At 39.9% G+C, this 16,427-nt stretch overlaps 1 protein-coding gene across 15 annotated transcripts in view; it reads right to left on the reverse strand.

Annotated features, from left to right (window-relative positions):
• The window catches only part of LOC144593513 (myelin transcription factor 1-like protein), a 346,938-nt gene that overhangs the window by 59,595 nt on the left and 270,916 nt on the right, over window positions 1-16,427 (reverse strand). For 13 of the 15 annotated variants that reach the window (XM_078399197.1, XM_078399201.1, XM_078399195.1 and 10 more), the window contains one exon: window positions 2,509-2,757. The exons of the other annotated variants lie outside the window; for them this stretch is intronic. In XM_078399197.1, coding sequence (XP_078255323.1) covers window positions 2,509-2,757 — 249 coding nt within the window. The remainder of the gene's footprint in view (window positions 1-2,508; window positions 2,758-16,427) is intronic. 15 annotated transcript variants of the gene reach the window in all.

Consider the following 16,427-nt stretch of genomic DNA (forward strand, 5'->3'; position numbering starts at 1 on the left):
TTGCTGTGAGAAAAGATCGGATAGGTTAGGATTATTTCTCTGGAACAGACGAGGCAGAGGAGAGAGAATTGAGATGCATAAAATCCTGGTACACAATAAATAAGAAGGACATATTTTCCTTAGTGAAGAGGTTAAAGATCAGGGGCAGTAGGTTTAAAACAATTGTTTGTAATGTGAGAAGGGAGACAAAGGTTTTATTTACTTACCCAGAGTGGGTCAGAGTTTGTATCTCACTGCTGAAAGGTTTGATAGAACGGAAAACCTCACCCCATTTACTACTGGAAGAGCTGACCTGCAGGGCAATGGATCTGGTGCTGAAATGGGGGTATGAGGTTGAGTTGCTCTACTTGACTGGCACAGACACTATGGGTTGAATGGCCACTGTCTAGATCATAAATTTCCCATGATTCAGAATCTTTGCTTGTACCAGGATTGTTATCTTTCCCATTGTCAAAGAAAGGGAAGGTGAGAGGATGATGGAACAACTCGCATGTAGTTATGAAAACCATTGTTCCACATGACATCACACAGCTTCATGAAGTTGAGGGAAATTTCCAGATTACTAAGGTCCTTTGAATGCCCAGCCTCAGGCTGATTAGCAAACTAGCCACCCAAAGCAAGGAACCTATAATGCAGCATAGGGTAAGATCATTGGGTTTACATTTTTCAGCTCAGGTACATGGCTGCTGGGTGACCTTTGAAGTCTGGTGGAGACCATTAAAACTTACATCCGAACAGAAAGAGATCTCCACATCTCCTGCAGCGTGATCCTTACTAGTTCTGCAAAATACATTACGTAACATGGCTGGCACAATTGCATAGCACATCTCTGCAAAATCCTCCAAATCTACTGGCATCAGCATCCTCCCCCAGGCCAACATCTCCAACACTGAGACCCTAATTGCACTCAGTCAACTCTAATCCACAGGCAACATGCCTGTCACCAGATTCCCAAGACTGGAACTTTATCCCACACTCCATCGCAGCAGGAGATTACCAGGAAGACACAGGAAAACGCAGGCAACAATTCAAACCTCCTTGAATAAAAAGGGCAACTTAGCTAACCCATTGCTAACCAAAAGGGACAAGAGACACCTGGGAAGGTGTTGAGAACCTGAGTCACTTCGCCAGAAGCACACAGAATCCCAACATTAATGAAGGAAGGAATGTACTACTTCTCGGCCAACCACAAACGTGCGCTGTCAAACATTTCCTACCCCACCCTATGGCACAGTCTATGGGACCCACATTGGTCTCATCGGCAACTACAGAGCAGAAATGGAAACAAGATATCCAGGTCTTCAAAGAACTGCCTAATGGGAGAAGGTCCATCATAAATATGTCTAGTTACCTGCATTCCTATGAACCACCCCAGAGACATAATAAAGTCCTAAATCAGGGATGTCCTGAGGATGGAACGGGGGTGTAAATCTAAATTTTGTCTGAAACAATGCAATTTGAATCTTTTGCTTTTGATCATTTATTTTCTTTGTTCTGACCAATTCTGCTGTAAGTAACAGATGCATCACAGCAGATGAATTTGGGCAGCCATTTACCATTATTTCAAATGTTGTGGCTTGCCTACCACACATATTCCCTGCGGTATGAGATAAAAAGAAAATCTGCAAATGCTGGAACTTGAAGTAAGTGGAGGTCATGTTGAAAATAAACAGCAAGTCATCAGCAGCTGATAAATAAAAAGGGAGATGACTTGAGTTTAGGCTTTTCTGACAGAATTGAAGTGTCACATCCAAAACATTAATGGCTATTTTTTTCCTCAGATGTTTTTTGATCCTTCTCCTTTGATTTCTGGGATATGAATTATGTTTGTAGCTGCTGAAAAGCAATTTAAAAATATCTTGGCAGCGAGAAAAGCAGCTATTGCTTTACCGTCGATGGCAAATATAAATATACAGGCTTAAGCACAAACATAACACATCTGGGACCACTTTCTCATAGTATATTATTAACTAGAATATAAGTTAACAAGCAAAGACAAAATGTCATATCAGTCAAGTGTCAGGTGAGACTTCTCCATTAAGGTTAATTAAAACAATTAAAAACTCTTATGACTAATTATACATCGTGTATTTCTTTCCCCTCCTTTCAGCAACTTTTTGTTTCTATTTTTATTGTTCAATAGCAGCCCCAATGATATTGTCTGAGGGCTGGATTGGAGAAGATACTAATTCCATGTGCAAAGAGAGTGAAATATCATCATCTGATATCATTAAAGCAAGGTATTTCACTTCACTTTTATGCTTCTGTTAATTTGTGCATTTAGGTTCCTCTGGGCTGCTTCATCAGTAACATCAGTAATGATCTCTGGACGACAAATTTGAAAAAAAAGTGACAGGGAAAAAGGAATGTCAAAATGCATCAAAATCCTTTGCAAGTGATGGAACAACACTTAATTATATTTTTGCACACCAGGAATATGCATAACCAATAAACCTCAGGCGTTTTGTCTTATGCTTATTTAATTTTAAATTGGCCAATCACATGTACCTCTTTGGGGTCCTCCTCATCCATCGTCCCAGGTTTCATTTTGGTGTAGTCTACCGGGAAGTCCCAGCAATCACTCTCGTTCATTGCATAGCACTTGTTGACCATCATGTTCTGTCGCTGTGGGGACATTGGCTCTAATGGAGTCAGCAGGCCAGTGCTGCTGCTGCTGCCACAGCTGCCATCCCTGTGCCTCTGTTTGTTCATGCTCAGATCTAGGGTTCCATTCTCATCCACCTCGATCTCAGGATTCTGTATAATAAAGATCATCCCTTTTAACTGACTTTGCACTGCATACCAGTTACGCTGTAATCTCTCTCTACTTGGTCTGGTTTTAAATTAACTATAGTATTATGCATTACTTTAAACCCCTCATCAGTTTTGGAGTGTTATGAATAATGCTTAGTTCCCTCCAAGCTAAGGGAAAACACTCTCAAGAGAATGACGGATTTGAAACCTTGAAGTGCTCTTGCACTTTGGTAAGATTCATAAAATAGGTCAGCACTACTTTCAAATGGTATCCAATCTTTTCTTTATTACTTCTTTATAACTTCTTTATAACTTTTAATATTTCTTCAGCAGGCATAAAACAGTTTAAAAAAGAGCAATAAAAATCTCTTCCCAAATTTTGAATGAAAATAAGCATACTTTCTATATTTGATTTCTGGAAAGAAAATATGATCTTGTTGTAAATTTTGGTAGTTTTGCTCTGGGGGCAAAAATTCAAATATGAAAAGTTGCTGGGCAAAGTGGGTGCAGGGATTAATGAATAATGCATCATTTTTCAGTTGCTAAAAATATAGCATTTGCAGGTCCACCAAAACTCATAATGTTAAATTTTAAATTGTTTGTAGTTACATTATAGACAGATAAGCAGCTTTTGATGAACAAAATAGCTTTTCCAGTTAGCACAGTGTCCACTCTCCAGAGTCTCTGAAAGGTGTAATTTATTACATTATGCTTATTTGGTATCACAGGCAATATTACAATCAGGGAGCAACAAATTAGCCAAGGCTGCCAGCAGTTTATCTAACAAAGCAATTTAGACCCATCAATGTCGCTCAGAACTCACCCTTACTTCATTTCCCTTGGCTAAACTGACTTTGGGGATGATCAAAGCTACAGTTAATCCAGACTTCTCCCTTGACAGATGTAATATTATTACCCAAACACACTTTTTCTGCAATATGTGCTATAGAACCCAGAACCTAGATGTCATGGTACATTCCCTGAAGACATGTTGCAAGGGCAGATGATACTGGTTGCCTTCTCTCATGAACATTTATGTTATCATGAACTGCATCAGTCAATAAAATCACATATCTTCACTGATAGCCTCTCTGTTCCTCAAACAGTGGCGTCTACCGTGTCTGATATTAGTTTGTAGGAGACCATTAAGTACGAGTAGATGAACTTCAGTTCTTTGATAATTTCTAGTTAATTCTTCTCCCAACGGGCTGCAAATTGATGATCTAGGCATTGTCCTTGGACAGACAACTTGGGGGGATCTACTTGGCATATTACAAAGCGCTCTGACCACTCATTAAAAGTAATTACATTTTGCAGAAAAAAAACTGAAACCTGGAAAACACTTCATTAGTTTTCCTAACAGAATATGAAGTGACTGCACCCATAATAACAAAGTTCATTCACCTGACAATGAATACATGGCACGCATTAAGAAAAAAGACTGTGGCAAGAAATCGGAGGAAGTTAAGTAGGGGTTAAGGCCTCAAGTTTTGGATTGGCATTATGAATTAATTCAGAGATAATTAGAATGAAAATGGGGATAAGGTCAAAGCTGGTAAGGTGAATTATGTTACAGAAGAGAAACGAGGAGGAGAAGGTTTCAAGACTGCAAACAAGTGACAATGTGGAGATGCAGATGAAATGACAGAACAAAATGGGGATACAAAATAAATTAGCCAATTTAGACTCTGCTGGAAAGTGAAAATGGGTCAGGAAAGTATGTTTAATATCAAGTTTTCAGAAATTGTGCAAGGATTGCATACATTTACTCCAATCAAGTTTATTAGGTTTTGCTTCTTGATGACTCCAATTGTATTGATCGTTTAATTTCCTGATTCTCCCAATAGATTTTCTCTCCTGATCCTTGTTCCAATTGCTCTGGGGCATCTTGCCTTAATTATCTTCATATATTTCAAATGTAGACAGATTGAAATACTATACTTGGTGAGTTTGGTCACTGAACTACCATAATTATGACATTAACAGTTAACATGCTTCAAATGAAATGAATATCACAGATCAGACTTGCACTTGGAATCTTGCAAAAATTTGTGCTCAGCGTCTTGTACCAAGTGCACATATACAGTTATGCAAGGATTCTGCTTTCCACCTCCCAAATTAGATGCCATTGAAGCTGATGGAACTAAATTTACAAAATGGAATACTACCGTTGTATTATTCTAGCACATGCCACCGGAATCAAATTTTAATTATGGGAAAGAAGCAAAGTAACATAAACCTCAAAATCGAGTGGCTTTAATCTGACAGGCCATAATTAAAAGCACAAACAACTTAAGTAATTTGAAATTCAGTTCAGTTGTGGGAAATCTATTAGTAAGATTGGTGAAAATTGGTTGACAGACAGAAAGCAAAGAGTGGGGATAAATGGGTCCCTTTCAGAATGGCAGGCAGTAACTAGTGGGGTACCGCAAGGCTCGGTGCTGGGACCGCGGCTATTTACAATATACATTAATGACTTGGATGAAGGGATTAAAAGTACCATTAGCAAATTTGCAGATGATACAAAGCTGGGTGGTAGTGTGAACTGTGAGGAAGATGCTATGAGGTTGCAGGGTGACTTGGACAGGTTGTGTGAGTGGGCGGATGCATGGCAGATGCAGTTTAATGTGGATAAGTGTGAGGTTATCCACTTTGGTGGTAAGAATAGGAAGGCAGAGTATTATCTGAATGGTGTCAAGTTAGGAACAGGGGACATACAACGAGAACTGGGTGTCCTAGTGCATCAGTCACTGAAAGGAAGCATGCAGGTACAGCAGGCAGTGAAGAAAGCCAATGGAATGTTGGCCTTCATAACAAGAGGAGTTGAGTATAGGAGCAAAGAGGTCCTTCTGCAGTTGTACAGGGCCCTAGTGAGACCGCACCTGGAGTACTGTGTGCAGTTTTGGTCTCCAAATTTGAGGAAGGATATTCTTGCTATTGAGGGCGTGCAGCGTAGGTTTACTAGGTTAATTCCTGGAATGGTGGGACTGTCATATGTTGAAAGACTGGAGCGACTAGGCTTATATAGGCTGGAATTTAGAAGGATGAGAGGAGATCTTATCGAAACGTATAAGATTATTAAGGGGTTGGACACGTTAGAGGCAGGAAGCATGTTCTCAATGTTGGGGGAGTCCAGAACAAGGGGCCACAGTTTAAGAATAAGGGGTAGGCCATTTAGAACTGAGATGAGGAAAAACTTTTTCAGTCAGAGAGTTGTGAATCTGTGGAATTCTCTGCCTCAGAAGGCAGTGGAGGCCAATTCTCAATGCATTCAAGAGAGAGCGAGATAGAGCTCTTAAGGATAGCGGAGTCAGGGGGTATGGGGAGAAGGCAAGAACGGGGTACTGATTGAGAATGATCAGCCATGATCACATTGAATGGCGGTGCTGGCTCGAAGGGTCGAATGGCCTCCTCCTGCACCTATTACTTATTGTCTATTGTTTATTGTGATTAAAGCAGTTCTTTGTTGAACAATTATTCAGACTATTCCTATTATTGTTTGGAATGCCAATTTAAAACTATCTTCAAAGATCTTGTAAAGACATAAAACACTTGATACAACTTCACATGATTCCTCCATGTTTTCTTTTAATATTTTTAAAAATGTCTGGTTAGGCCTTTTCTAAAAAAATGTCCCTTATACATTCTTTTTCAAAAAAATGAGTGAATTCAATTCCCTATTTTCCTTCTTGTTTGTAAACCAAGGTTCATATTCTATCGACCCCTCTAATTCCATTCCTAACATCCTATTCTTTGTTTCTATTCCTCTTCAAGCCAAACCTTTCACTTCTCTATTTATTTTTGCTGCAATATATCTTATATTTCTACAGTTCTTTTGGTGATTCATTCTTATTTATCACCAACCCCTTGACAAAACGTCAGCCCCCGTGCAATTCGCACTTTCTTGCAGTCGAATACCTTCTGAGTGTCCAAACTGCCAGCTGGAAAATTAAAATGGTCAATTTATCATAATCATGGCTTTTAGACTGTAACTCATTTCAAAGGCAATAGATGTAAAGAATTAAAAGAAACATTCTGCTGCCTTGCTATGATATATGTGAAATATTTATGTTTAACTTTGGAACAGATGTCATCTCTATGGGCAATGACGTGCATAATTAATTGAGCAAATAGTGCAAGCAACCTAAAGTAAGAAAATACTAGAAATGTTCAGCAAGTTTGGCAGCATTTGTGAAGAGAGCAGCAATTATCGTACAGATTGATGAAGGATCCTGAAAAAGTTGAGTACTCTTTCTTTTTTCTGACCTGCTGAGTACTTCCAGTATCTTGTATTATTTTTATTTTTATGATTTCCAGCATTTGCTTTTCCATTGCAAGGGAACTGAATTAACTGAACTGAATAAACATATAATTTATACTGGTATATATTTAGATTAAGGACATTAGGCAGCTATTAACGAGTCATATTTGTGGCTGGTGGACTATCAATGCAGATTTAAAATTCTGTGACAACTTAAAGTGGTCATTTGGGAATGGTTTTGGGGAAGAGGTGAAGAATCCAACTGGTTTGCCAATTTGAACATCAACAATCCAGCGTGCCAATGAATGGCCCGTTTTCCAGATATGATCATAGAAATTCTAACAGAAGAATGAATCTGAGGAGCCCTCATGCAAGATATATAATAAGGGCAGCAGGAGATGCCAACAGCATGATGCAGGAAATATAAGAATTAATTCCATAATCAATTGTAATTTGTCTTTGTAATCTGCATGCTGCGTGAGCCTGTCTCAACAGTGGGTGTCATAGGGTCATGAAAGGACACTTTAATGACTTCACAATGTTGCTTAAAATAATAGGACCGAGTGCAACACCATCTCTGTTCAATATAGTACACTTACAAATAACCCTTTCTCAAATTGTTTTGAATCACTGTCCATGCTTGGAGTAGATACCCAAAAAAACACAGAACTACTGGTCCTAGAACATTGAATATAGAACAGTACAGCACAGGAACGGGCCTTTCAGCCCACAATGTTTGTGCTACATATGGTGCCAAGTTAAACCGATCTCATCCACCTGTATATAATGAAGATCCCTCTATTCCCTTCACTTCATGTGCCTATCTAAAAGTCTCTTAAATGCCACTATTGTATCTGCTTCCACCACCATCCCAGCCAATGTGTTCCAGGCCCCCACTACTCTCTGTGTAAAAAAAACTTGCTCCACACATCTCCAGTAAACTTTCCTCCTCTCACCTTATAGCTTTGCCTTCTAATGCTGGACATTTCCACCCTGGGAAAAAGGTTGTGATCACATACTCTAACTATGCCTCTCATCGTCTTATATACTTCTATCAAGTTGCCCCTCAACTTCCAACATTCCAGAGAAAACAATCCAAGTCCATCCACTCTCTTGCTGTTGCTGAAACCCTCTAATCCATGCAGCATTCTGGTAAACCTCATCTGCATCCTCTCCAAGGCCTCCACATCTTTCCTGTAATGGGGTGACCAAAACTGCACACAATACTCCAAATGTAGCCTTCTCAAATAGAGTTGCATCATGACTTCCTGACTTTCAGACTCAATGCCCCTAGCAATGAAGGCAAGCAAACCAGATGCCTTCTTTACCGCTCTATCTACTTGTGCTGCCACCTTCAGTGAGCTATGAACCTGGACTCCAAGATACCTCTGCACATCGATGCTGTTAAGGGTTTGTCATATACTGTATACTTTCCCCTTACATTCAACCTCCCAAAGTGTAACACCTCCTATTCCAATGGGTGCTATAATAACACTTAAAGGACATTTGGACAGGTATATGGACAGGAAAGGTTTAGAGGGATATGAGCCAAATAGGCAAGTGGGACTAGCATAGATGGGGCATCTTGGTTGGCAAGGACAAGTTTGGTCAATGGGCCTGTTTCCGTGCTGAATGAATCAATGATTATGACTAACTGCTCAAATTATTTCAGGCATCATTTCCAAATACTGGTGGAGGTCACAGGAAAGTGACATTGTATGCTAATGCAGTCCAAAATATTCACTAAATGAAGGCCATTTCTGAGAGCTGGCCAGTGGGTATTCCAGACAAGCATCAAGTGACCTTTCAAAACACTTTTGTTCTTGTCTTTACCGCACATGGGTCTTTTCCTGATACCTGCATGGTAATGTCTCATTAGCAGGGGCAAGCTATATGACAGGCGATACACTATCATAATGTTTTAGCCAGAGTGCATTTAGTTCAGTTTAGTTTATTGTAGTATATACTCAGGTATATCCAAGCATTTCATTACCCGATGGGTACTGAACACAATATGCTCATCTTCAAGATATGTGGATATCTCACTTGCACAGACCTTTTGTGCACCAGTTGCTTGTCCTTGATCCTGCTCCTATGTGGCATGAGCCCCCATGTGCAATGTTCTTGGAAGCAGTTTCTTGCTGATAAGTGAAGCTAGAAAAGGGCCCTCCAAGCATACTTTACACTCGTTCCTTCCTACCCAAACCACCCCAACCCCGGGCACTTTCCCCTGCAACCGCACGAGATGCGGCACGGTAGCGCAGCGGTAGAGTTGCCGCTTTACAGCGAATGCAGCGCCGGAGACTCAGGTTCGATCCTGACTACGGGTGCTGCACTGTAAGGAGTTTGTACGTTCTCCCCGTGACCTGCGTGGGTTTTCTCCGAGATCTTCGGTTTCCTCCCACACTCCAAAGACGTACAGGTATGTAGGTTAATTGGCTGGGTAAATGTAAATATTGTCCCTAGTGGGTGTAGGATAGTGTTAATGTACGGGGATCGCTGGGCGGCACGGACTTGGTGGGCCGAAAAGGCCTGTTTCCGGCTGTATATATATGATATGATATGCAACACCTGTCCCTTTACCTCCCCCCTCAACTCCATCCAAGGATCCAAACAGTCTTTCCAGGTGAGACAGAGGTTCACCTGCACCTCCCCCAACCTCATCTATTGCATCCGCTGCTCTAGATGTCAACTTATTTACATCGGCGAAACCAAGCGCAGGCTCGGCGATCGCTTCGCTGAACACCTGCGCTCGGTCCGCATTAACAAAACTGATCTCCCGGTGGCCCAGCACTTTAACTCCCCCTCCCATTCCCAGTCTGACCTTTCTGTCATGGTCCTCCTCCAGTGCCATAGTGAGGCCCACCGGAAATTGGAGGAGCAGCACCTCATATACCTCCTACTTTACAGACTTCCTCTCTGGTAATGATTGGAGGGACAACTAAATCATACCCTCTAGCCCATGAGCTGTCAAAACCATGAATGTGATTTGTGCATATCTGGGATATCAGAAAGTATTCAAAATAACCAAACAATTTTAAATATTAAAAATACTTTTAAAATATTGGATTAAAAAAAAAGAAATTAAAATAAACATTATGGAACAACTGAAAGTAATTAAATCAACTCAATGATCAAAACTCAAATGAAGGCGTTTTATCTTCTACATATCCTATAATCAGCTGCTTTTCATCGAAAACATTAATATAGCTGATGGAAAGTAAGCAATGATAAACTAACAGGGTTTAACAAATCTAAAAATTACTTCTGGAGACACAAGAAACTGAAGATTCTGGAATCTTGAGCAAAAAACAAACTGCTGGAAGAATTGAGCAGGTCAGGCAGCATCTGCGGAGACTGAAGAAGCATCTCAACCCAAAATATTGTACGTTCATTTCCCTCCACAGATGCTGCCTCTCCAGCAGTTCTCCAGCAGTTTGTTTAAAATGTTCTTATGATTGGAAAAAGATAAAATTGAATCCCTTCTGATTCTGAAATGGAAGATAGAATGAAGTATCTAAAGCAATACTTATGTGAATGTTGGGCCTGTGAGAGCTCTCTCTGGGTGCTGTTGATAGTTTAGGGAAGAAGGGGATGACATTAATAGGTAAACAAAATCCGTTTAGTTTAATTTATTGTGACATGTACCGATGTATAGTGAAAAGTCTTTTCACCACCAGCTAGCCATCTCTGGAATTATACATCTCTGTACTGCAGATTATTATTTGTAATGTTTTCAGTCACAGTTTAGGCACTCTGAAGGCTTACATGGTTATGCGGTTGTCTTCACAGCTATTACGGGGCAATGTCTGTGGATGGATTTGTTTGGATATCACTTTGGAGAATATAATTGCAGCTCTTTTAACCTAACTCTGGCTTTTAGAGTTTAATGGATGCTCAATTTGGGGTGTAAGTGCAGACTTAGTGGAATAGGTTTCTTTCTATAATTATTCACAGGATTTATTGTGCATCTACAAACAGCTCCTGAACTTCTTGGCTTACATGTCAGAAAGCGTGTACAGGTGAAAATTGGATTAAAAACAAATGTCTTTATCAGAAGACTGTCTGGGAAGCAGCTGTTTTTTTCCAACATTGTGAACTTAATTGATGCACTGTTTTTAATTCCAGGTTTATTTTTTGATTGTTGAATTTAAGGTTGTCAGCTCTCCACAACCCTGTGTATACAGCCCAAGCATCCGAGGCCACCAGGTTAACCAGAACACAAGTGGACTTGTGATTGCAGAACACCCATACTGCAACCATGCATCACTCCATTAAATTTTTTATCATCCTCCACCAAAAAAGTATATGTGATTTAGATTTCTTTTAATATTCACAAGAATGGATCAGACACTGCAGAGTTTTACTGGTGGCTTTGATCATGCACTGTGAAATATGGAAGCCTCAAATTCACTGACAGCTTTGGAAGATAAAATCTATCAGTCTGCTGAGGGACAGGGCAGGGCCCAGACTTGCTCAGCCTTTGCAATATTGGTGCAAGACCTTTAAGATTCAGTAGACGGAGAAAAACAATACATTTTAAAAAACATTAAATATTTAATATTTTAGAACTAAAATATATTATAAATGATGCATGACAGTTTATTTTACATCATATGTTAATTCAAAAATGATTTTTGTTTTAATTTTTTCCTCACTATTCTTAATTTTCTGACAGGTGTAGGTTAGTTGAAATCTCCTGGAAATCAGCTTTGGGAAATGTGCTGTAATTTCTCTGTCTTTTTAGTTTTTTAATATATTCCTTTATTCGTCCCGCACCGGGGAAATTTTTATCCTGATATCTGTTTAATGTAACTTCATTTTAAATTATTCTTAAATATATCAAAAACCATGGAGACATTTAACACCCATTGTTCAATACTACATGGGATATGGGGAGAAAGCAGGAACGGGGTACTGATTTTGGATGATCAGCCATGATCAGATTGAATGGCGGTGCTGGCTCGAAGGGCCGAATGGCCTACTCCTGCACCTATTTTTTATGTTTCTATGTTAACAGCAGGTTTTACAACATTGCTATCAACGCTGTTGGATTGTTTTGGAGGTGGGGCTTCTGCTCGGTCACCTGAGGCCCTGCCAAGATCCCAACCTCACTGCTCGGCTCCAGGGTACTGAGGGCCAACAACATCATTCCTCTGACTCCAGCTCAATTAGTAGATGAACTGCAGATAGTGGGTGAATTGCAGGCAATGACTTTGGCTTCTGGCCCTCTCCAGGATAATCTGAATCAGTGATATTTGAAACCAGTTATCAGCTATCCACTGACTGTGAAAAAGAAATCTGAATGAAAAGAACATTAAAAATCCTGAAGGTGCACAAATTGCACACACAGCCTCCAAGAAGGGTTCTGAACCAATAATCTTTCAATAGCCTCCAGTAATTATGGATACCCATTTGTCATGGTTGTGTTGATTAAATGTGGATCCCAGTGGGAAAGCAAAGATGGATGTGAAAAAAAAAATTGAAGACTTATTAACATATGGAAACCCGGTGTGTCTTTGTGCTTAAAGATAGAATAAATAGGCAAATAAATGGCAGCATGGTTCTTTAAAAAAAAAGATACAGCACGGAAACAGGCCCTTCAGCCCACCAAGTCCGCGCCAACAGGTGAACCCCGTACACTATTTCTATCCCACACACTAGGAACAATTTACAGAAACCAATTAGCCTACAAATCTGCACGTCTTTGGAATGTGGGAGGAAACCGGAGCACCTGGAGGAAACCCACACAGGTCACAGGGAGAATGTGCAAACTCTGCACAGAGTGCACCTGCAGACAGGATTGAACCCGGGTCTCTGGTGATATAAGGCAGCAACTCTACGACTACGCCACTGTGCTGCTACTGTGCCGCCACTGTGCCAGATTCTCTAACCTGGTTTCCAAGCAGGCTAAATTACATCCAATCTTTACAGAAGACCAATTCTGAAAATTGAGAATAATAATGACAAAAATGAGAGAAAACAGTTTTGAATGCTAAATAATGATAATGTAAAATAATGATAATAATAAATAATTGTCAAATTGTATGCTCAACATCCAAAACTAAATTAGCAGAAATACTGTAAATTCAATACTGTAAAGAGCACAAGAGACTGGAATGGGATAAACCCTTCAGCCTGCCCAATTATGCAGTAAGATCATGGCAGATAGGATCGTTGACCTCAAATTCATTTTCTTGGTTAGTCCTTATAAAACTTGATTCCTCCATTCCCAAAAATATATACAGGTATCATGTCGTAAATGATTCAATTTTTTTCTGAGGTAGAGAATGCCAGAGATTTCTAATCATTTTAGAGAATAAATTCCTCTTAAACTCTGTCAGGGCATCTTCATATCCTGAGGCAATGCTCACTAGTTCTGCATTTCTGCACGAGAGAAAATATTTCTCAACTTTAACCCTGCTGTCTTGTATATTTTACAGTAACATCACATTGTATTCCTCACAACTATTTGAAGCATGTCCTCTTCTTAGTAATTATAATTACATTGAAAGCCAAATGGCCCACTTGATTCAGTCACCTGCAGACAGAGCAACTCCATCAATGCCATTTTCCTGTCCTTATTTTCCAATAATCTTTCACATTCCCAGAAACCTCACTCTGAATATATTTTCAAAGATTTCCTTAAAAGACATTTCTTTATACCAAGAAGTGAAGTCGTGAATCTTCCCTGCAATGCCACCAATGCAAGTATATTCTTCCTTAGATGAGCCCAAAACTGACCCACACACACAAAGTATGGTATCATCAAATCCTTAAAGTTGCAACCAGACTTTCCTACTTGCACACTCCATTGCAATAGCAATAGAGGGCAATAAACATTTATCTTTGTTGTGACCTGAATGCTAATATTGTCTTTCTTTTGGGAGGTCACCAAGAACTCTTTGAAAGGCATTTACTGGTCATGAGTCAAGATGTGATTTATTGTCAAATGTCCCTAAACGTAACAATGACTCACATTATTTATGTAATATTCTGTTTTCTACTCTTCTTTGTCTCCTTACATTTCTCTATGTTGCACCCATATTTTAGATTCACATGAACTCCTCCTAATTTGGTTTCCCACCTCTCATTGTATAATCAGCACCCTTAGATAGATAATACGCTCAGAAGCACTATCTAAATTACTAATGCAGATGGTAAGTAGCTGAGCCCCAACACAGATTCCTGTGGACCACATAAGTAACAGATCGTGAACTTGCAAATAACCAATTTAACTTAATCTTCTTCTGTCTGTCATTTAACTAACCCACTAACCATGCTAATATTTCCCTCTACCAATCACCCCCCATCCCCAACCCCACCCCACAACCAATGGTTCTTAATTAATTGGATCCATAACACATTGTTCACTATGATAGAAGGCATCAAATAAAGTTTCACAAAACAAACTTCAATTTGAACAAATGGAATAAAAGATTTCCACAATGAAGCAATGGCCTAGAAAGCACACCAATGCCAAGACAATAACATATTGTTTTGAAAAGATTCCATAATCTCCACTTCAAACTTACCTTTCATAATTTAATTTGCTCTATCCATATGATGATTAGTTATCCATGAATATTTAATTAATCTTTGGTCCCAGTCACAAATTCCTGTCAATAGCTACTCCATCACTCTCTTCAGCACCTATCAGAAACTGGATCAGACTGTTCACAACCTCATGTCACAAGTGAATCTGAGTTGAGTACTGAAACTCTTCTATGCCATCTCTGAGATCACATATTTTCATCTCCTTAACATTGTCTGACTCTTCTCCAGCCTCAGTTTACTCATTGTTGAAAGAATTGTCCATGATTTTGTTATAGACAATAGACAATAGACAATAGACAATAGGTGCAGGAGTAGGCCATTCAGCCCTTCGAGCCAGCACCGCCATTTTAATGCGATCATGGCTGATCACTCTCAATCAGTACCCCGTTCCTCACACACACATAACTGTCCCATGCACTTGTGCCAAGTTCTGTTGTCCATTAACTTGAGGTCATCCAAAACTCATGTAACTACATACTTCCTTAGGAAGTTCTGTGAGAAAAAAAACTGCAGATGCTGTTTTAAATCGAAGGTAGACACAAAATGCTGGAGTAACTCAGCGGGTCAGGCAGCATCTCTGGAGAGAAGGAATGGGCGACGTTTCGGGTTGAGACCCTTCTTCAGACTGATGTCAGGGGAGGGGGCGGGACAAAGAACTTCCTTAGGAATTTCAGCATGTCCCCAACAACCCTCACCAATATTTACCAACGCACCATAGAAAACATTTTATTGGGATACATAACAACATGGATTGGGAACAGCTCCACCCAAGACCGCAAGAAATTGCAGGGAATTGTGGATGTAGCCCGGATCATCACGCAAACCAGCCTCCCTTCCATTGACTCCATCACCACTATCCTTCTCTGACTAAAGTTGTGACCACAACAAATAATTTCTCCTTCTGATTCCAGCATGCCATGGGAGCTGGCAAATAGTTTATACCATGAGAATCAACTGCCTAGGGAACTGCCAAGGCAACCAAACCAGGTCTTGGCTTTGTCTACATCTTCTGAGGGAATGCAGAACACACTATGTACCAAACTATCAGGTTCTCTCTCAACTCCTTTTCTGATACATTGATGATTATATTCCTATCACAGGTGATCGAGCAGAAATATAGAAAGTTTCCAGTTGCCAATCCTTTATTTGTACTTCCCTTTCCTTTCTTGACTTCAGGGCATATGCTATCAATCAAAATTCATTGCAAGGTAATTGACTCCCATATACTGCTACTCTTTCTTCTTGCTAAAGTCATGGAAGACTTCTCCATTTCTCCATTTTCAAACTCATCCTCATTTCGAACAGATCGTTCCCTGCACTTTGGACACTATCAGCTTCGTCTCAGAGCAAGTACATCCCCTTTCCTTTCAGCATTCCAATAGGATCATTTCTTCCAGTGATATTCCTCAATAACTTCAAAACACAATTCCCTCTATGTCAATTTCAGTTTTTTTTTCTTCCTTCCCACTGTCCAGCAACCCTATATTTTCCCTGGGTCAAAGAGTTACTTATTTGTGCTTCTTTCTAATTAGTGTACTGCATTAAATAGGTTGACCAGAATCTGTGGGTGGGTGGTAGGGGAGGTACTATTGACATTTCGGGTTGAGACCCTGCATCAGAGAGGAAAGCTTCTTCAAAGTTGTCATACTTTGAAGAAACTCCACAATAAGTAGTCCAGTTGGAATGAGGGAGATCCAATGGACAACAAGCAACTGAGGTGAATGACCAAAACTATGGCAGCTGGATTCTTATGAATGAAGAGATCCATTCTGGACCTTGGACTGTATAAACACAGTACATCTAAATCGTGAAAAACTGGAGCATAACAAAGCAAAAAGAGGAGAGCATCCAAGTA

Source organism: Rhinoraja longicauda, chromosome 5 (genome assembly GCF_053455715.1).
Source record: "Rhinoraja longicauda isolate Sanriku21f chromosome 5, sRhiLon1.1, whole genome shotgun sequence".
Classification (NCBI taxonomy): Eukaryota; Metazoa; Chordata; class Chondrichthyes; order Rajiformes; family Arhynchobatidae; genus Rhinoraja; species Rhinoraja longicauda.